The sequence below is a fragment of the Camelus bactrianus genome, chromosome 24 (assembly GCF_048773025.1).
Source record: "Camelus bactrianus isolate YW-2024 breed Bactrian camel chromosome 24, ASM4877302v1, whole genome shotgun sequence".
NCBI lineage: Eukaryota > Metazoa > Chordata > Mammalia > Artiodactyla > Camelidae > Camelus > Camelus bactrianus.
Genome location: NC_133562.1, coordinates 1,951,029 through 1,969,293, shown reverse-complemented (window position 1 = coordinate 1,969,293; position 18,265 = coordinate 1,951,029). Strand labels below are relative to the sequence as shown.

The window sequence follows — 18,265 nt, the reverse complement described above, 5'->3', positions numbered from 1 at the left end:
TGGTGTTACAAGGGGTGGTTAACTTTTTTTTAATACAAGTAATGCATCTGACATTCACCTAAGAACCTTACAGCCCACTCCATCCTTTTTAATTTATTCAAAATTATTTTCAAGGTTTTTATCAATCCTAAAATACTATTAATGTACATGATGCAAAACAACGTTCTTAGACTTTTCTGATGAGAAATTTCCAGACTTAAGCTGAGTGGGCCTGCTGCAGAATGCGCAGGCCTTAGTAACAGGTTCTTATTTTCTTCTTACTGATAGGTTTGATGATTCTCTTAGGAAATCTTTTAAAGAGATCTCATGTCACACTAGGTTTTTCAGTAGGTTTTAGAAACATGAATTCAGTAAAAGAAACCTTTCTCCACATAAATATATACCTGAGTCATCAGCTAATCTGCTAATTCTTTCCAAAACGGCAATACAATCTCTTTCATCATCGCAGACTTCCCTCAGTGTATCCAGCAAACTCCGGGCCACCATTTGTCTACACAGGAAAAGAAAATGACATGGTGTTCAGTGACTTCGACAGCTAACATTTGGCATTTGAAAGGGCAGAATCCATATTAGTTTACAAGAAATGTGTTATTATAAAATACATTAAGGAAAAATTAAGTCACTAATTTCCTACATGACAAATGCCAGTGTGGACTTTATTTTAACAAGATGAGAGTGAATATTTACCAAAATATTCTTCAACTATCTGACAAATATCTAAGGTCATTGAAAATGTGTTTCAAATAGCTACCTTTAATTGTCATAATGGAAAAATATCTCTATTCTTCATTATATAAAACATTATCTTGACATATTTTAGTCACTGAGTTTTATACATGTCTACGCAAAACATTTAAGCAAAGACCAAGGTTTCCCAGGAAAGTGTCATATGGGGTCTGGGGACACAGCTGGGTAAACAGCGCATTAGGAAGAGCCTGGGCCCAGTTGCCGCTGGGGCCCTGGCGGCCGCCCGCGCACAGTAGGCAGACAGCACCATCTGCTGGAAGAATCAGACTCCTCGGCAGGCACCTTATGTGACTGTCAGGATCATGCCTAACAACAAAAAGACAGTGTTTCTTGGGTTTGTTTTGCGGAAAAGCCGAGAAGCAGCGCAGCTGGCTCACCAGGACCGGGGCACAGACAGCGGGACCGGCAGCCGTGCTCAGGGACAGCTGGCGGCCCGGGGGCACCCGTAACCTGGGTCCTTTTATCTTCCCTCCTGTAACTCTGGTCATAAACCCTCCCTCTGCTTCCCCTTTAACGACGGGGACGTGCACGTACCTGTTAAACACGTTGTCGCTCGCAGCATACTTGTCCAACCTCCCCAGCGGCGTCAACATTTCATCTTGTGAGACAAAGTCCAGGGCTGAAGGTACAACAACCACATCAGACTCTGAGCTGCAGGCATCCACACCAACTATCAGAGACATTAGAAACACTCCTCGTAACACTGGGAGACCAAGCGCTGCCCCGTGCCTGCCGCAGCAGAAGCCAACGGCCCTCTGATGCGTCTCGAGTGGTACCAGCATGCACAGGAGACTCAGAACCAGCCCAGAGGCCACGGGTGCCTGAGGACGTGCCCTCTCCTTCTCCTACAGACATGTTCCAACTGCCCCCGGAAGCACCGGGGGCAGAAATTCAGTCACGGGGCTCAGAGAACGGAGGCATCAGAACAGAGGGGTGGCAGGGACCTGAATGCTCACATATCCAACAGAACACCAACACCTTGTCAACAAGTCAAGTGCCAAACGCTGACAGTAAATTCTGCAACGCAGAGAACAATTCTCTTTATATACAGACAGAGGGACCAAGACAAGAATTACACAGACTTCTCACCAGAAGGAACACAAGCTAGAGACAAGAGAGCAGCATCTTTAAAGGACTGAAAGGAAAGAGGTCAACCCACACCTCTACATCCAGTGAACAGAAAGCGCTCAAGTATCTTTGAAATTCATGTCTTTCAAACACAAAGGTGAAATAAAGACTCTCTCTGACATACAAAAGCTGGCAACCATCACCAGCAGCAGACCTGCACTACAAGAAATACGAAAGGAAGTCTTTCAAGCAAAACGAAAGTGATACCAGACGGAAGTCAGGATCTGCACAAAGGGACGAAGACCGTCAGAAACGGAGACGTCTGCGGAAACACAAAAGCCTCTTCCTATTTAACAGACATCTCTAAGAGATAATTGACTATTTAAAGAAAATGATGTACTGTAAAATAAAGAGGCGAAGAATGCCCTGTGCGGTTTATAACACGTGAGAGGGTAAAACGTGTAACTACAATAGCACAAGGGCAGAGAAAGAGCGGAGCATATCGTCCTCAAGTTCTCGCACACACAGACGGCAACAATCAGAGGGGCACGCTAACTGTAAACTCCACAGCAACGGCTACACGTCTAAAACCCGCCAACACACAGCAAGCCAAAAAGGCCGAAAATGGAATCATAAAAAATATTCAATCCAAAAGGGGGCAGGAGAAGATAAAAGGAAGAAGAGCTGGGGCAGGTGGGAAGCAGCTCGCAGAGGAAGGAAAACCAAACCACACCAGTAACCACACCAAGTGCAAAGGGGCTAAAGACCCCAATTAAAGGGCAGAGACTGTTAAACTGGATTAAAAGTAACACCTAACACGAAAAAATTCACTTACACAGTACCGAAAAGCTTTCACGTGTTACTCTGATCCACAATTCATAGCAAAGTACCTTACATATTATGAGCCAAAGAGTTGTAAAAACCACTCAGACACTCTCATCTGGCCTGTTTCCTCCTTTGTAACCTAAGACTGTGACCTCAAAGGCACCTGTATGCAGGCTCTAGAATTCTATGACTATGACCAAACTGTTTCATCAGCCTCACACTTGTTCATCTTAAAGATAAACATTAATAGCATTGAGTCCGGTCCACAGAAAGTCAGGGGCCGCAGGGAAGAGCCTGAGAGCAATGAGAGCCAGATACTGCTGCGTTTGAGACAAGCCTGGAGCACTTACCCTAAAACGCAGGCCCCAGATCTCCTATTCAGACCCTGGTCGTGCAGGTTTGGAGTGAGGTCCAGGAGTGATGATTTTTGGTAAACAGCCCCAAGTAGCTCAGTGCAGGCTGTTGAACCACAGTATCTGAGACACACACGCTGAGAGGGTGACAAACTGTATTTTGCTTCCACTTACGGCACCAGTCTATCAATCACGGTTGCCAATGATGCCTACACAGAAGGACAGAGGCACTGGGGACAAGGGAGCACTTCTGTTTCCCAGACCTGCAGCCTCCTGCCATACCTGTGGAATCATTCTGGCCTGAATCATCCTCTTCGAATTCAAGCTTTCCTCATCAATTCTTGATTGGACCAATGGGTTTGGATTTCATCTTTATGGAAGTGGCAAGGATATGATTATCATGGCTACAGATGGCACACTTAGTCTTACCCAGTCATCCAAATGCACCCCCCCACATTATAAGAAGGAAAAACACAAAAATAATCAATAGAAAAAGTATTACCACTAAGGGAAAAAAAACCCTGCAACATGAGTGATGGTCCAGTCAGTAACATCCTTAGATAAGGTAGACAGAACAGAGGGAGTAAACGCAGCTGCACTGCTCTAAGGATCCTGTAGCTCATGCAAAGTAGTACATTAACTTTAAATAGGTCATGGTAAATTAAAGGTGCAAATTACAGTCCTCAGGAGTAATCTTAAACATGTCAGAAAGGACAGCTAGAAAACCAACAGAGAATTAAAATGGAATACTAAAAAAATATTCAGTTAACCCCAAAGAAAGCCAGGAAAGGAGCAACAGAGGGGGAAAAAAAGAGACAAGAAGAAACAAGCAACCAGATCAATAATTATATTATGTATAAATGGACTAAACATTTAAGTAAAAAGGTAGAGATTCCCAAACTAATAACAAGGTAACATTCAACTGCAGTCTGCCTACCAGAAACATACCTTTAAAGTCAAATTTTCAATCAACAGATTGAAAAGCATAAAAAACAAACAAACAAACAAACAAACATGAAACAGCAAGCATAAGGAAGCTGGAGCGGCTACTTTATTATCAGACAGAACAGACGACGACAAGGCTATTACTAGAAATGGGACAGACCGCCCACCACCCTCCCTGCACCCAACCTGTGCCTTCCTTTCTAAATCGCTCCCTGAACTCTGGATTCTTGGGATTATGGCAGCAACAGCCCCTAACAGTGTTCACAGCTTTAAAACTCACTGATGAAGTGAAAAAAATCAAGTCAGCTTTTAACATTATGTGAAATTTCAAAATGACCAAAGGCAGTGATTAATTACTCTGAAATGTTTTCTCAAATTGTACCTGTGTTCCCTTGTTTCAATGTTCCCTCTTCTCCTGTAAATCTACTGTCCCAGGTGGCTGAAGGGGGAGCAGGATGGAAAAGCAAAAGGAAGATGATCTGAAAGGTCAACACGAGGCAGAATTCCCATCCTGACGTAGGCGACCTTCATTCTCCAAGACCTGGTACTTAATTATAAAGCAAAAACTTCCGGGAAGAGCTAAATGATGTATCTTTTAACAAAAAGTATGGTTTATAGTGACTCCTAACTGAACAGAGTTCCTGATTGGAACAGAAACCTAGGATACAAACTGAAGCCCTGTCTTTACGGGTCAGTCAATCCATCCAGTCTCAAGGGCCCTGAACATAAATCAGACTCCGGCCCTTCTAGTTTCAAATCATGACAAAAGAGTCGAAAGCGTCACACGCAAACACAGAGGACATCAAGGAAAAGAGGACAAGAGAAAGAAACAATAAAACAAAGACATTTACCTCCGTTACTTATAAACTGCGTACTTCCCTCTGCACCAGCTGAGACACACGGAGCACCAGTCACCCCTGCAGTCTGCTCCCCCTGCACCTGCACCTGCACCAGCAGAAACCACCTCCCCCCAGTTTTCAGCTGTTTTAAATTTAATGAAAACTGTATAAAACGGAAAAGTTTAGAAGTTGGACTAATCTGAAAACTTGAGGATGGTTGATTTAATCACCAGCGTCAGCAAAAGTGCTGGGAAGAGGGCAGAGGTTCTTTCAAGTCACACAGATCTGGGTTCACCGTCGTGCTCTGCTCCACGTGCACCATCTATGTGGACTTAAGGCACGTATGTAGTTAACGTGGCTTCATTTCCTCATCTGTGAGATACTTGTTTGTTGTCAAAACTTGAAGACACACATGCGAAGGTAAGACATCTAACACGGTGTCAAGCAAGTGCATCAATGTTCCCTTACCCCACAACTCACTGGTTTCTGATACAGAATCTCAGTGTGGTTTTCCTGTGTTTTTAAATGTTTTCATTCACTTCATTCAACTGGTACGTAGCACAGCACACACGATGTGAGTGCCAGGCAGACAAGAAGTGTGCACACGTCACTGTACACGTACACATGTGTGCACACATGCATGGACATGAACACCCCCCTAAGAAAAGGCACGTGCAGTAAGAGCACACACACAAGACGTGATTAGCAGTGAGCTTCCAGCTTGGCCCTGGTGAGAGCAGCCTTCAAAGTCAAGCTGATTCTGGGGAGACACACTGAGGTTTGCCGGGCAGGACGGCGGGCAGGAGAGGGCACTGCAAGCGGCCAATCCCAACGACAGGGAGTCGAGGAACCCCAGCCATGTGGAGAAGAAGACAAGTGACTCAGTACGTGTGGGGCACACGGCTCATACGGAAGGGGTGGGGGACCAGTCACAGTCAACTCAGCCCTCTAACTTTTAGAGTACCATTACTACATTTGCAGACTCCTCTCCCCTGGCAGTTCAAGTCGCACTGCCGCCCTGTAACTGGGGATGGCATTTCAGATTTTCTAAGCAGCGACAAATTCAACAGTTATCTCCTTTGAACAACGGACAATTCCAGGCAGTGAACATACTTATACAACTATGTTATAATGAAATGTGATTTAAATGATCATTAACTAAAAACCATCAATTGTATTTTCAATTAAGAGAGAAGCAAAGATGGTGATGTCTTTTCCAAGCCGAACCACCTCTTGGTCTCCAGGTAGCATCCCCAGGGCAACAGCCTGGCCTCACCTCATTCCACTTCCCATCACACTGCTGTCCCAGCGGGCGGTGGGGGCGGGGAAGAGGCAGAAGCTGGCCCCTCGGGAGTAAACATTCGAATCCAGCTACCTGCATCCGCACCACAGCCTCTCCTCCCCCGCTGACGATGCCCAGACTACAGATTCATGCTAGTTTCTTGCTCACTCAGCAGGACTTTTGAATTTACTATTCTTAAAACTTACAATTGTCTCAGACACTCCAAATCTCTATTCCAAGTCCTTTGAACTACCCTCAAAAAGTAACCTTCCTCTCGTCCTTACTACCACACATGCATTTGATGCCAAGTCAGGGAAAGGAAAGTGCCCACAGCCACGAGGACAACAGCAGGATCTGGGCGGAGCACGTGACTGCCCGCTGCCCCACAACCACAGCCCTGCTCGAGCAGAGTGCCTGCCCACCCCGTCTACAGACCTGCCACCGTGGCCCAACGTCCACCCCATCCAGGACGCCAGTGCACAGATGAGGTGCTGACGGTGGAGGGAAGACACAGCTCTGAGACTCAAATGTACTCCACACCTGATGAGCGACACAGGACACACGGGGCCGTCCTGACCACACAGGCTGTTCCCAACACCGAGTCCGGGACTTCAGCTTGTTAGTCTCTGTAATGGCTTTTCATCAGACTCCTTAAAGCTGAAGTCCACCTCCTCGTTGAGACAGATAGTCTGTCCTGTTTCTCTTCCACTCTGGTGACACTTTGCAAAGATTAGGGATACTCTGCCAAAGCTAGAGGCCCTTCCAGATCTACTGTCTTACTCCTCCACAGCCTCTGACGGGGCTGACTTCATCCCCCCATCCCAACCTCCTCCTCTGAAATTCTCTTTCCATGGGTTCTCTGGAAGTACACACTCAGTCCTGGGTATTTTCTATCTCAGACTATTCTTGCCTGCTTCCTTCTGTCCCTTCTGTGCAGGGAGTTCCCCTCCACTGCCGTCCTCACATACACACTACACACACACCTCTCCCCCCGTCAACGATCCGCGGCCTCCAGCACCCCTTACACCGCAAACGACCCCCACGCTCTCCTGCTCGAATCCCCACGTATCCGGGTCTGCAGGTGCTTCCTAGAGCCTCCACCTCCGGGTCACATGTGATCTGAAAATTAAAGTGTCCAAGCTAATCTTATAGAAACTCAGCTCCTCCCATGACTTTCTAACTACCATCATTTCCCCGTGACCTTGAGCTCTCTGACATGAGGTCCTCAGTCACTTTTTAAAGTACCTTTCTTGTCCCATTTCTAACCAGTTGCTAAGAACTGTAAATTCTACCTCCTTGAAGTAGCCCACACCACCACCCCTCAGTGTCCAACTCCCCAGCTCAGAGGCTCTGGTGTCTCCTGCTCAGAGAAAACCGGGGTGCTTGAACCCCACCAGGTACAAGAGACTTTCCAATAAAGCAGGCGTGTAACTTTGAGGGATGTCCTGGACCAACTCCCAGGAACTCCCCACCACAAAGTGGGCCTGAGGGTTGGCTAAGGCTCTGCCTTTCACAACGGCCCGCCTCCCACTAACTCAAGGCTGCGCTGCCCCCAGGCGGAAAACGCCCCATGCTAAGCAAAGGGACCCTTGAAATACTGATGGAAATGTTGCGATCAACTCTCTAAAGACTGCAGTACTCAGGTATTCACTCAATTCTTTGCTTAAAAAAAAAAAAAAAAAACGGAAAGACTGATAAACTCATTAAAAATAATTAAAAAATTTTTGACACGTAAGTTGGAAGTTCAACGAAATCAGTGGCACTGCTGGTCAAATCCTTGCCATCCACTTATGACGTCAACAAAACCCCTCTGCGCTCAGAGCTCTCCTGATTCTACCACCCCACTTCTGCCTGCCTTGCCTCTCCTCCGTTTCAGTTCACCTGCTTACGAACGCCACCCAGGGCGCATTTCCGACTGTAATCCAGGTCTCTCCCTCCCATGAACCCCCCTCCAGCCTGGGGCCTGGGCGCAGACCAGACAAGGCAGTGTTTGAGTTACCTTTTCTTCTTTTTCTCACTTTATCTCCCTCTCCCCACCCCAAACACATGAATTCCCTGAAGACAAAGTCTGTCTTGATAATCCTTTTACTACCTAAAAAAGCAAACAAACAAAAACAGGGTCTTATGCTTCTCCTGAAGGATGCGAACTCATTAAAACCTGTTCAGGAAAAGGCAGCCCAGAAAGCTGCCTGAGGGCACAGGGGTCTTAAGGGTACTTTCTCCTTCCTCAGACTCTCCCAAGGTCCATCAGCACATTAATATCCTTGAGAGCTGATTACTTTGTACAACTGACTTTTGCTGGGCTTGACTTAACATCCTACCATTCTCCATGCCGCCTCTAGTAAAATCCTCTAAAACAGGAAAAAGCTAATGGTCCTTCTACAGTGTTTCCCTCATTAGTGCTAAGGTCACACTAAATGTGCCCAAGTCTTCACATCCTAGAAAACCAAAGATAACAAGACAGATCATAGACATTTAATCATTTTTATGAGTTACCTTAACATTTGGGGCTTTAAGATGATATTTTAACAAATAAAACCAACAAACAGAAGGGTGAGCTGGTCCTTAGAGCAGAAAGCCAGGAAGGAAATGGAACCGATTCAGGTAAGAATCATCAACTCACTGATACGCAGGGGTGAATGTCTGGGAATGGGGTATTTCCCAGTGTCAAATTATTTCCCTTGCTAACAACAAAAGTGAATTGAAAAAGAGTCTTTAAGTGGAGACATCACACCTTAACCAAGTGGTTAAAATTAAATTAACCACCACCAGTAATGGAGGCCTGACATCAGGGGCCCTGTGAGATGAAGCACTGAGAAAATCACAGCATTCCTCACACAGCACTCCTGCCCCCACCCGAAAAGCATAACCTGAATTGAGTGAGGGAAAAGATAAGGCCAAATTTTCTCTTCAAAAATAGCAGTATCATGAAAGATAAAGGCTGTGAAGTTGTTCCAAACTGAAGAGACATGACAACTAAATGCAGCCTGGATTGGCAAGACGGTTGCTATAAAGGACATTAGTGGACAACTGATGAAATGTGAACACAAACTACGTATTATATACCTGATTCGTATCAATGTTACATTTTCTGGATTAGATGCTGACTGAGAGCAGCCTGGCTCTCAGGAGATACAGGCTGCGGTCATGATCTATACAACTTCTTACAAAGGTGCAACAAAGACGACTAAGAGTAATGTATACATTACATCCTGTGCGTGTCTGTAACTGTAACTGTTCGGAGAAAAACAGAGCAAATCGGCAGAACGTTCAATGTTGAATGCAGGTAAAGACTTAGGAGAATGAACTATGACACTGTGAGACTTATGGTTAGTCTGAAAGTTTTCAAGTATCATGTTTAATTCAAACAAATTATTTCATTATTTGACTCCAAATAGGCTTATGGCCTTATTTAGGTTGGCCTGAAAAGCAAGATTCATCTCAGCACGCGGTCACTGAAGGCCCACCGTGTGCCGAGCTCTCTGCTCCAGGTGAAGAACACCCACGTCTCAGCCCTGGACTTGGGGCCCCGCACAGGCCACCGGCCGCGTGTGGCCGGCAGGTAAAGCGCCCCCCCCCACCCCCGCTCCGCTGTGTCCTGGTAACCGGTGTTACTGCACACATTTGGCCTGAGCATCAGCTGTGTCGCTCGCCCCTCCGGCTGCTTCACCAGCACGGCAGAGGTGAGGAGCGGCAAGGGGGCCCACGGGGCCCACAGCTTGTGGCATGCTCACTGTCAGCCCTGCACGGGGACTTGCAGCCCCGGCTCTAGTGACCAGCAGGAACACAAGTCACTGCCTGGGGGAAAACTAACAGGCAGAGACAAGGAACAGACCTGCAGGCGCGGCTCAAGCGACTGGTAGGCCGGGTTTCAGTCTGTTCCTGTGACAAACTAAGAACGCTTATCAGAACTCTTTTCTTCAAACATAAGTATTAAGTTTAAATTCTTAGAAATGGTCTTTACTAATAAGTGTAAAACCGTCCTACAGTATATTTAATTTCACAACTGAACTTAAGCAGGAATAATTTGCTAAAGTTCACTCTATGAATAGTTCAAAAACCATTTCCCCAAAGTATATACGCACATAAAAGGGGCAGTTGTGTGTTTACCTACTTTCAAATTAGTCACCAAGATCATGTTTTCTACCCGGCACTGGACAGGCAGAGATGCAGCGTATCAGGGCACCTGCAGGCGTGGACTCCCATACATTATATATGTGCTGTTTGTCCCTCCAGAGAGCAAACACCTTCCTTACAGTCTTATTTACCCGATTACTTTGATTAGTAACTCTTTTTTCTACAGGTAACCCAAATATTGAATTTGAGCTAATCCAGGTCCAAATTAACACAAATCCCCTAGAAGTGAAGTACTGAATTTATCTGAAGTCTAAGTTATTTCTACCAAAAACTAAGTTGTGAAAGCGATTTATATCAAATCTGACTTTGAATATAAACTCAATGCAGTATATAAATTTAAGTATAAATTCAGCAGTAAGCTCTTGGACTCTGCACTCAGTAATTAGGTAGCGACAGGAACAAAAACACCAGATTAAATTAACGTTCTCAGCCACTTTCAGTCCAGTGACTGGCTTCCCGATACATCAGTGTTTTAAAACACAAAGCAAAAGCATCTGTTTTGCTTCTAATGTTCCCACGACAGGAGCTACCCTAGACGGAATTACTTTACCCACCAGATGCTTGGAACGTGCTGTTACCCTCATATCCTCCAGAACCTTGAGGAGGGTAAACAACCGAAATAGGACGTAAATTAAAGGAGGCTGACCCTGGAAGGCAGTGAGAGCACAGTAACACAGAGCAATAGACTAATCAAGCCTGTGTGGGACAACTCTAAGTTTAACCTAACACTTGCAAGAGGGGTAACTGCGTGAGTAACTGTTTAGATTAAGCCTCATCCGGTTGGCCGTAAATTTGTGGGACTGCCAACCTCACAGGGGACTAGTATGAGTCAACTTACAGCACACTGCCTGACACACAGTATGACAACAAGTGGTGATTTTAAAAATGAACAAAATCTAGAAATTCATCCCACTTCCCTTCTGCCCTTCTGCAGTGAGTTAAAGAGCTATGTCAGATGATATCTTGAAAAAGAACATTAAAATCTAACCAGTCTGAATTGTACTCCAGCCTCTGCCTCCAAGCCATCTTTATCCGTAGGTCCTTGGGCCCAAACAGTTTCATGCTTCATGAAAAGGATGACTATATCATGTCCTCTGGCTCCTGATTCCTGTAATTCTGGAATCGATGGCTCCCCAGAGGCACAGTACAACTCACATTTTTAAAGTTCACGTGACCCTCTAGATGACACAGCAAACCAATTTAATATATAAAACCCAACTTCTATTTACCAACGGTCTTGTGTTACATTGAGGCTGAGCTGAAAGGGTGAAACGTGCTTAGCGTGGTAACGAGCTAGATGCTGCTTCTCTTAATCTGAATTAAGCAACATTAAGAGAAAAGTGAATTTAGTAATTACACACACGGACTTTATTATAGTAGCACAAGCAAGGAAAAGGTCTCAAGAATTTAATCACTTAAACTTTCATAAATGGCCAGACTTTGCAAGAATCTTAGATGGCCTTCCATTCACAGATTAGAACATCACACTTCAGTTATATGCCTTGGGAAATATTTATCGTTAAAATAAGTGACCCCTGAGATGTCTCTAAAGTACTCTGATTGTGTTCTCCTGCCCCACAGAAGTTCAGGTGTTAGAGCGGATAAATGGAAGTTGACACTAAGTGGTGTGTGTATGGTGGCTCATTTGCTTTTGTGTATTTCTGAAATTTCCCATTAAAAAAAAGTACTGACTTAAAAAAAAATCAATGTAATTTATTGAATTAAAAAACTGAAAAAGAAAAAAAATCATAAACGCAGAAAAAGCATTTGACACAAAATCCAACACTCATTCCTAACTTCAAGAAAGGTCTCAGTCAACTCAGGGAGCTTTCTCAACCTGAGAAAAGGGCATCTGCAGAAAAAAATGAACAGAACATCAAAATTCAGAACTTCCGCTCTTCGAAACACACTACTAGGACAATGAAAAGAAAGTCAAAGAATGGAAAATAATATTTGCAAATCACCTATCTGAGAAAGGATCAGTTATCTGGAATATATAAAGAACTCTCTAAACTTAGCAAGAAAACAAATAACACAATTTAAAAACGGGCAAAAGGTCTGAACAGACACTTGACCAAAGAAGACATACAGATGATAAATGAGCACAGAAAAAGATGAGCATTATCCATCTTTAAGGAAATGTAAATTCAAACCTCAAAGAAAAACACACATACTAGATGAGCTAAAATGAAGCCCGCCCACACCAAGTGTTGGCAAAGGTTGGAGGACCTGGACTCTGACCCACTGCTGGCAGGACCATGAAACCTCCAGCCACTCTGGAAAGTCTGGTGCTTTTTAAAAAGCTACACAGCCACACCACTCTCAGGTCTACACCCAAGAGAAAGAACATACACAAGCACACAGATCTGTTCTGCAACAGCCGAACACTGACAACAACCCCAAGCCCACCAATGTTTTAAAGACAGAACCTCTCAGAAAAGTAAAGTAACTTGCGCAGGGTCACACGGTGAACCCTGGTCCAGAGGGTGGTGGGGCAGAGCTCTTTTCCCAATGCAAACCCACACTGGGATGTACCCCAGAACTGTAGCACGACAGGCGACCCAACACCGACCCAACTGGCATCAACTGGGCCAGGCCAGAAAACGCATCTGCTCCAAAAGCCACAGAGAAGAGGACTAAGGAGACTGACTTAGGAGAGTCAGGGGATGGACAAGGAGGGGGGACCCCAGGAAGTCTGTGCAGAAGCCCCCGAAAAGGTCCAGGGAGCACGGCCTTTTCAACCAATGCCCGAATCCCACAGGGGCCACCCTCCCTTCTTCCCAAAATGTTATGTTAGTTTTATTTTCAGAGCCAAGTTAAAAGCAAAACCACGCCCTAACTCAAGTGCAGGAACTGCCCACCCTGTCATGAAGCGGATGGCAAAAATTATTTGTCATCAAGAGAGGAAAATCCGAAATTCCAGAATATAAGGCAAATACAGGGGTGAAGTAACAATAGCCCAATCAACAATTATACATTCTCTGTTTTGATGAGAGGAGGAACTCTCACAAAAGGATCAGAAATGAAACCATGATCAACAAACTAGTGACCTTTCCCCAGCCAGGGCCAGCTCTCCTCCACAGGCAGGCAGGACAAAGCAACCTGAGGCACTGAGGTGTCTGCTGTTCCCCCGAGTCACGCAGCTACAAGCCCACGCAGCGGACATGCATACTTACAGAGGACTCTCCCTTTTTCTTAAAGAAATTCAGTACGGGGAGTTGTGACCCAAGGCATCATTAACTGATTCTGTATGCATGCGGGCACCACCAGGGCCATTGTGAAGCACTCTTTTCTAGGACACCAACTATGCTGCCTGCAAAGAAAGATTCCGCCTGTCCAGTCTTGCTGGTAGCAATCCGAACATGCTACAAGTCCCATGACTCACTCTCCCAAGTCCCTATTTAACAACATGTCTAACTATGAAGACTTCCAAGGGCAACTTCCTGGGGTTCTGACTGATTCCTTGGCCACCACGGGGTACAGCCCCAATGTTGCAGGTCTCACCTCCCCAGGTGGCTCTAAGAAGCTTATCAAACCCAGTTTTCAAAAGTCGTGGAGGGCCCAGAGACTCTCTGAAAGGAGCACAATCCGGGCAGTTACACCCAATTTCTTCCAGATACATCGTTAATTCACTATTTCAGCAGTGCCCTCAAACCTGAAGAACAGTACAGCATGAAAGGATTCCAAAACTGTAACAAGAAAAAGCCTGTGCTACGGATGTTCCGCAACACAGCTCCTGAAGCCCTTCCACGTCCCGCAGGTGACAGCTCCACAAGGAGCTAACGCACAGCTAAGTCAACTCCTCTGCACCCGAGCCTCGTTCGAATCCCCTCTCCGAGTCAAGCTAAGCCTTGTGGAACTTGGAGGTTAACCTACGCACAGGTACAAGTAAGTCACCTACACGAGCCTGGATGTTGTAAGTTGTACGTAAAATACGACATTCAGAATCAGGAGGCCTTAAAATTCTGGCTGGTACTTAGGAGTTTTGTCCCTGAGAGAATAACTCAGTCCCTCTTTATTAACGTCTGAACACTGGCGCCTACACGTCACATGACTGCTGGGTGTGAGAGCTACTGTAAACCCGTGTTATGCTATCTTCCTTTCAAAACAATTTTCTTCAACGTATTACTGTGACAAATTAAAATTTTAATCAAACTCCCCCCAGTGAAATTATTTTTACAAGTGTCAATTCATCAATCTTACTGTATCTCAACTCCCATCTCACCTCTTCCAGAAATCCAGCAACTTCAAGAATTGCTGTCTTTGAAGAAGTGACAACAGAAATTTAAAATCTCCTTCTCTGAAAGCCTTTCTGTAATTCTGTGCGGCCTCCCACCATTCAAAGAAAAGGAAGGGTGCACCCGACTGTGAAGTCACTCTGCTGACACGCCTGTGCACACAGCACGTCACCTGTCTGCTTTCACTTTGAAAGTCAAAGTGCGTTTCATCAGACGGTATTGGAAGTGTCGCCTTGAAGCACAAATTTACACTTTTCCAATGCACTGTTCTCCTAAACTTAACTCTCATGGTACCTTATGATGATTGTATTTACTTACTTTTCTGAGAATTACACACAAGGCACCATTTTGACACATTAGGATTTTGTCTCTTTTTCTCCATGAGCACCAGTCAGGTCGGTCTCTGAGCAATCCTCTTCCCCAACCTACCCGCTTTCTACTGACTCTACACAGAGACCTAAGGGCTTAACACAAGTTAAACGCATGAGCTGAGACCCTTAGGCAGGTCTGGTAAAGCCCCCCTTTCAGCATCCAGACCCCGCCCGGGTCCTCCCACAGGACCCCTGGCTGCTCACAATGTGTACAATGGTATTTACTCTCTCTTCTGTCTCAGTTTAGCTCCGCATTTTGGAAAGGCAACCACAATCCTAGAGCTTGAGCAGATCCTGATTTCCCCCTCCTCTCCAGGGCTGACTTGGGCCTGGCGTGACCAAGAGGCAGGACTAGGGCAGGAGGATTCCGGAGCAGCCGGCACCAGTGCTGCCAACAGAAGATGGGCTCAGAGGACACAGTCTGGCTGCGAGGGCAGCCCAAGCTCCAGTCTCCACCATCTCTAGTCCTGTCCCTTCCCAGCTTCTCCAGGATGTGACAAGCTTCTCCACTCCCTCACCACATCCTGCCCTGGCCTGACGCCCCCCTCATCTCTCCTCCCTCCACGGCAGACACCAAGTGGTCCTTCTACTGGCCACAGGTTCCAAGCTCTCTCATTCCAAATATTCTGGGTAAAGATCCCACCTGTAAAAACTGTAGCCACTAAGAAAAATAAGCCATCATTCTAACAAAGCCTTCAAATTATGAATATGCAAATAGACTATTTACACCTTCAAATGGCTCGTTTAATCCTAAATTAAAATGCACTGGCAACTAACGGGACCTTTAAAAAGCTAACTGCAAGCATTAGCAGCATTTGTAAATATACAAAGCCAGTGGTGTAAGGTTCAAGACCCAGGCTCCCTTCCGTGCACTTTCCTCCAATATTCCCTCATTCCTTACTCGTGACAACAAACGCGTAACAGTCACTACTTACCAGTACATAGTCTAGGTGCTGCACATGCGTTAACTTTTGTTAACAACTAAACAACTCTGTAAGATGGGTAATGTTCATCGTGCCTATTTACAAGTGACAAAACTCAGTCATCAAGAGGCTAAGTGAGCCTTGTGAGTCTGTCCACAGTGACGATGCCAAGACGGGAACAAAGCAGCCTGGCTCCTGCATCCTGTCTATTAACCACTGTTCTATGGTGCCTCTGACATCTGCATTATCACACCTGCGTGAAAACTGCTTGTAAACCACTAGAGGGCATGGATCGTGGCCATCCTTCTCAATGCTACATCCTGCGTGCCCAGTAGAAGTCTTGAGGGTCATGAATAAATCATTGCTGAGTTCTTCCCAGGTGTGCCTTCCCTTCTACACTGTGCTCCTTAAGGGTCAAGGACACTACAGCTCATCCTTTAACCTTTAAGAGTGCAGGGCACCTAAGTGACCATAAATGAAGACACAGAAGGTCTTGCTCAGGACACTCAACACCTGCGGAAGGCATGTATCTTCTACCCACAAAGCCTTGGACGTAAGTATAAGCATGAGAAGCACCCGAGCCACCTCTCCAGCCCTAACTTAGCAGGGAATCAAAAGATGCCTAACATTTCAAACTTACCAGTAGGCAGATGAGGGTCCTAGGGTAAAACTCTAAATGAACTGGAAAAGCCAGGCTTCAACACGCAAGCACTCCTCCCTTAAGAGGGCTCTTTACTTAAAAAAACGAAAACAAAGCCAGGCCTCGCTAGAGGCAAGTTTACGTATGGTCCGTCGCCTTTAAGAATACTTACTCTTCTTAGAGAATCCTTCTGAAGAGGAAATTCCCCTCACTTCACTCAAAACGCCCAGTAATTTAAAAACTGGGCCTAATTCGAGCAAGGGAGACCACAGGAGAGATGCTGAGGATTCACCACACAGATCTAAAGGCGCGACCCGGGGCTGCAGCCATCTGTGAACCGTCCGCCCAGACATGAGCCACAGCAAATCTCAGCATCGGGCAGCCGTGCCCCCAGATACACCGCGGAGTGCACCTCGGTTATCACTTCGGCTCCAGAACAATTTCCCAGTTACCTGCCCGAGTTAGCACACACAGAACCAGCGATACCCTTCCGACACTATTCTGGAAACAATGTTCAACTTTGTGGGGTTTTTTGACCTCGAGCAAACGAATCAACTCAGAACTTCACCATCTCCGGGAGAGCTGGGGCCGAGACCTGGGAGAGGCCTGGCGGATCCCGAGCCTCCGCGCGGACGAAACGCGGAGGGCCGGGCCGGCCCCGCTGGGTCACACCGCCCACCTTCCCAGTCCGGTCGGCTCCCGGGGAGCGCGGGGCGGGCGCGTGGGGTCCCCGCTCGGCCGCGGCCGCCCGGACCGGACACGCCTTCCCCGGGACCCGCCCGGTCCGCTCCCAGCTTCTGCCCGCCTTGCTGCGTCCCCAGGCCGCGGGCCGCTCCCGAGACGGCAGAGGGGGCCCCGCGACCCCCGCGCAGCCCCCGCCGCCCCTCCCTAAGCGCGGCCTCCGCACCCGCCCGCCCGGCCGCCCCGCGGGCCAGGCCCCGCCACTCACATCCGTCCGCGTCCTCCTGCAGGTCCTCCTGGAGCAGCGACAGGTCTGGCCGAGGGGAGAGAAGACAGGCAGTCAGCCCGCCGCCCGCCGCCCGGCCCGCCCCGCGCCCCCGCCCGCCGCCCGCCGCGGGGCCCGTACCCGCCATCTTGGGCGCCCCCTCCTCCTGCGCGCCCGGGCTCCGGCTCCAGGGGCGGCGCGAGCGGCGGCCGGTGGACGCGCGCGGGAGGGGCGGGCCGCGGGCGGGGGGCGGGCCGGGGGCGGCTCCGGACGCCGGGCGGACCCGGGCGGCCGCGCCCCGCCCCTCTGCGCGCCGCTCCGCCTCCCGCCTGGCTCGCTCAGGCCCGCCCGCCGGCGCGCTGGCTGCTCGGCCCCGGGGCTGCGCCGAGTGCGGACTGGGCGCCCGCTGCCGCCGCCGGAAGCCGCGGAGTGTGCCGGCCGGGCCGGGCGGGGCCGCGCCGCCCGCGCGCTTTATTGGGTCACCGGCGCCAGCTCGGCGCGGGGCTCGGGCCCACCTCCGGGCGGGGAAGCGCCGCCTCCGCCGGGAACAAAGCCGCTGCGCGCCGGGCCCCGCCGGCCCCGGGTACAGATCCGCGCCGCGGGGGGGCGCGCCCCCCAGTGGTAGCGGGGAGGGGGATGCCGCCCCTCGGGGTCAGCGAACGTGGGGGACCGAGACCGGCTCCTGGACATCCCCGCGGTGCTGGAGGAACGGTGCCTGACGTTAGCTTTCTTCCCCTTGCAATTATTAGCAGCACTTGAGGTGCTCCACGGAAATGTGTATCACAGATTATGTGTATTATTCCCGGTTTTTACCCTCTGTTAAGTAATTAAGGCAAAGTCCCAAGTGTAAAGTGGGGACTGAACCCAGGTTTTCTGACTCCATTTCACACCGTCCTGGCTCCTTGACTCCAGTCCACCTCCATGTCTACCCCAGGCCTCCAAAGTGGTAAC

General features: G+C 47.9%; 1 protein-coding gene across 4 annotated transcripts in view; it reads right to left on the bottom strand.

The window, feature by feature from the left end:
• Positions 1-17,864, bottom strand: part of PPP4R1 (protein phosphatase 4 regulatory subunit 1) — a 47,853-nt gene extending 29,989 nt beyond the window's left edge. Inside the window, exons 1-4 of one of the 4 annotated variants that reach the window (XM_074352428.1) lie at positions 17,456-17,864; positions 17,318-17,362; positions 1,282-1,417; positions 384-490 (exon numbers count right to left, since the gene is read on the bottom strand). In XM_074352428.1, coding sequence (XP_074208529.1) covers positions 384-490; positions 1,282-1,417; positions 17,318-17,362; positions 17,456-17,462 — 295 coding nt within the window. In that variant the 5' untranslated portion in view covers positions 17,463-17,864. Of the gene's footprint in view, positions 1-383; positions 491-1,281; positions 1,418-17,317; positions 17,363-17,455 lie in introns of those variants that run through there. The other 3 variants (XM_074352427.1, XM_074352429.1, XM_074352430.1) reach the window with 3 other exon arrangements.
• Positions 17,865-18,265: the final 401 nt, after the last annotated feature.